The sequence below is a fragment of the Apium graveolens genome, unplaced genomic scaffold (genome assembly GCF_009905375.1).
Source record: "Apium graveolens cultivar Ventura unplaced genomic scaffold, ASM990537v1 ctg5303, whole genome shotgun sequence".
NCBI lineage: Eukaryota > Viridiplantae > Streptophyta > Magnoliopsida > Apiales > Apiaceae > Apium > Apium graveolens.
Window position 1 is genome coordinate 40,051 of NW_027418917.1, and position 3,110 is coordinate 43,160.

At 36.4% G+C, this 3,110-nt stretch overlaps 1 protein-coding gene across 1 annotated transcript; it reads right to left on the reverse strand.

Annotated features, from left to right (window-relative positions):
* Window positions 1-1,626: 1,626 nt before the first annotated feature.
* Window positions 1,627-2,004, reverse strand: LOC141702589 (subtilisin-like protease SBT4.8). The gene has a single exon (XM_074506248.1). The coding sequence runs from the start codon at window positions 2,002-2,004 to the stop codon at window positions 1,627-1,629; it is 378 nt and encodes a 125-aa protein (XP_074362349.1).
* Between the last annotated feature and the right edge of the window lie 1,106 nt (window positions 2,005-3,110).

The window sequence follows — 3,110 nt, forward strand, 5'->3', positions numbered from 1 at the left end:
AGTAGTCGATTAACTGACTATTATATATCAGTTTTATTATTAAACTTTATTAAATATTATTTAAATCACAAAAGACATAATAAATATTAAATCGTATACCTCAAAATAGGTGTTCGAGAATTAAAAATTATTTTTATAGAGTTCCATACATTTTTCTTAAATCTTATTACAACCAAATAAAAAGTTATTAATTTCTAGTATTTTAGATGATATAGTGAGTTTTTTAAAAATTTATCTACTAAATATTTTATTTAAATAAAAAAATATAGCTACAAAAATAAAAATTAACAGTAGATAAATTTTTAAAAATCTCATTTTATTATCGAAAATACAAGTACATTTTCATTTGCTTGTAATAGGATTCAAGAAAATGTATGAAATTCCATAAAAATAATTTTTAATTCTCGAGTACCGATTTTGAAATATTTGTTTAATATTTATTATGATTTTAGTAAATTAAATAATACCCAATTTGATAATAAAATTGATACATGACTTTCAGTTGAACTGACAACTTTGATATTTAACCCTCATCTAATATAGAACTCTGTCAGCTTGTTTTGTTTGATGCTGGCTTCTGATTTTACCAAATTTCAGGGGAAACTAGCGTTAAACTTTGGACTGAACAACTCTCGAGATATTTATACGGTGAAGTTAGCCCATAAATGTAAAATACATGTGTACCCTTTTTCGAAACTTCTACCAGCATCGTAATTAGCATCAGATGAAAAAGTCACGACATAAACAACTATGTTTACATTAATAATATTGTTGATTGTTGGAGATATAAGATTATAACGTAATATTATATTATTATAATGATCCACCATGTCAAACTTAAACCACTCCGAAAGAAGACACAAATTAGTTTATACAACTTTAACATGAGCTCTCTCCATTTTTTCCAGACTATATACTAGAATATATTTAGACAACCTCTTTTTTTCCCTGCTAGATAATGGAATATAAGAGCAACTCCAACAATTAATTTACATCCTCCTCATAAATAATATTATTAAAATGGCACTTAGCTATTTAACATACAAAATTAATTTTTCACTCCAACAACTCTCCTCAAATTCAACCCTCATCTATTTTTTATATTATTTTCCATAACACATAGCCATAAAAGATCCCATTCTATACAAAACAATTAACATTGCAAACATCAATCAATTGACAAAATAATGCAGAGCACTTTGATCCACCTGCTGTTAAGTCAAATGAGCTGCACATTCATTATAAACAAAAAAGACCCATAAGAGATACAACTGATCAAACTTCAAACACAATAAAAACCAAATGACGGTTCTCTAGCTTCTGGAAAATATGAAAACCCATAAAAGAGAAGATAAAGGCATCTGCTTTGTCATACAGAAAGGGAGGGAAATGATGGATTGAGAGGGAAATTAATATTTGTGAATATTAAATTGAATGAGGAAGGAACAAACACTCCTCAACATTGAGGAGAGATATGAAGCTCCTAAAGATTTGAAGATGACTTAGGAGTGTGTTGGAGACACTTTCTCCTTCAATCTCCTCAAAATTTGACCTAGGAGCATGTATAAAGAGCTTCTTGGAGTTGCTCCAAATCTAAAGAATAGGTCTCTGTCTGATGAAGTAACATTACGCTTGAGGAAATGTATAAGTGTGGATAACAATCGGACTGTGTACGCTATGGATGCCATCAGACCACCCAAGTAAAGCAGATTGTGTTGTATTTAGGTCAAATCCTTTCCCTGTGACAACCACCAGAAATGACTGCTTCTCTTTCAGTTGCTTGAAGAGAAGAGTGCTGGGATTCACAATGATGTTTAACTGAGAATTCGTATAAATGTGTGCCATGTACGTGGTGTTTGCTAGGCCAACATTGGTAACTGTTCTTAGAAAGTTTACTGTAAATGGTTGGTTGTTCGTAATATTCATGGCCATTTTAGGATAGTTAAGATCCTTAGGTGTTAAAGTGTCTAATGTAGCGCCGTTATTGGAGTTACCAAAACCCATGCTGCAGAGCATTATGTGATAACTCCGGTGAGCAGGGCGGCTCCGTCCGACGCCGTGCCTGGACCTTCTTTCTGAGAGCAGGGTGTAGCTATCATTGGGTATCTGTAAAATAACACCGGAGGGGGGATTTCGTCCCCGCGGCGCCTCTGGTGTGAGAATAAGAGTCTGGTTGGGGAAGATGAAAATAGAGAGGACAAGGGTGGTTGTGTGTACAGGGGTATATATAGCCCAAAGGTAGGGTTTAGGGGTTGGTACCTCTAGATCAGGGCCGTTGGTTGCTGGAGGCGGAGGACGCCTGACTTGGGTAGATTGCATACACGTGTCCAGGCGAGGACCACTTTCAGGGTGTCCTAACATCAGTTTGACATGCGTCGTGTTTATCTGATATGTTAGTTGTTGATAGCTGTCATTGTCACGTGCCCACGTACCCCTCCTTGGCGGGTTGTGGAGTGTGCATGTGCTTGTTGGGATCCCGCTCAGGGTGATACTGGTTCCGGGCTGGATCCTGGTAGGCAGGTGATCCAGGTCATGGGTTGGACCCTGGCTAGGAGATGAGCCAGGTCATGGGTTGGATCCTGGCTAGGAGATAATCCAGGTCATGGGTCGGATCTTGGCTGGGAGATGACCCAGGTCTTGGGTTGAACTTGAGCCTGGATTTCTCCACTTGATTGCACTGGGTGAGGGGGGTCTTGGTCCATTAATTGTGCCTGTTATCCCTTAGATCCAGGTTGGGCTCTAGCCAGGTTGCTTATATCCTATCATTTGCCCCCCACTCACTTATGCAGATTGTTGTGAATATGTTGTGTACCTGATGATCACTTAAACAAAACATCTAAGTAGATTTTACTTAGTGAAATAATGTAGCACTCGACGGATAATAATTATAGTCCCGACGGATAACTCATTATAGTCCCGACGGATGATTAACTTATTATCCATCGAGTGAGTAGCTTATGTAATAATAAGTTTGTAGCACAGTGATGTATGCACCTTTGTATAGAATCTGTAATAGCATATAAGTCATGTTGACTTTAACTAGATATGCAGAATAGGTTGATTAATTGTACATAAGTAATGTCTTGTAATTCTGTATAAGTGAAATGAAG

What these genes read in the sequence shown, in the direction of transcription:
- LOC141702589 (XM_074506248.1), bottom strand. Translation starts at nt 2,004, where the DNA reads ATGGGTTTTGGTAACTCCAATAACGGCGCTACATTAGACACTTTAACA.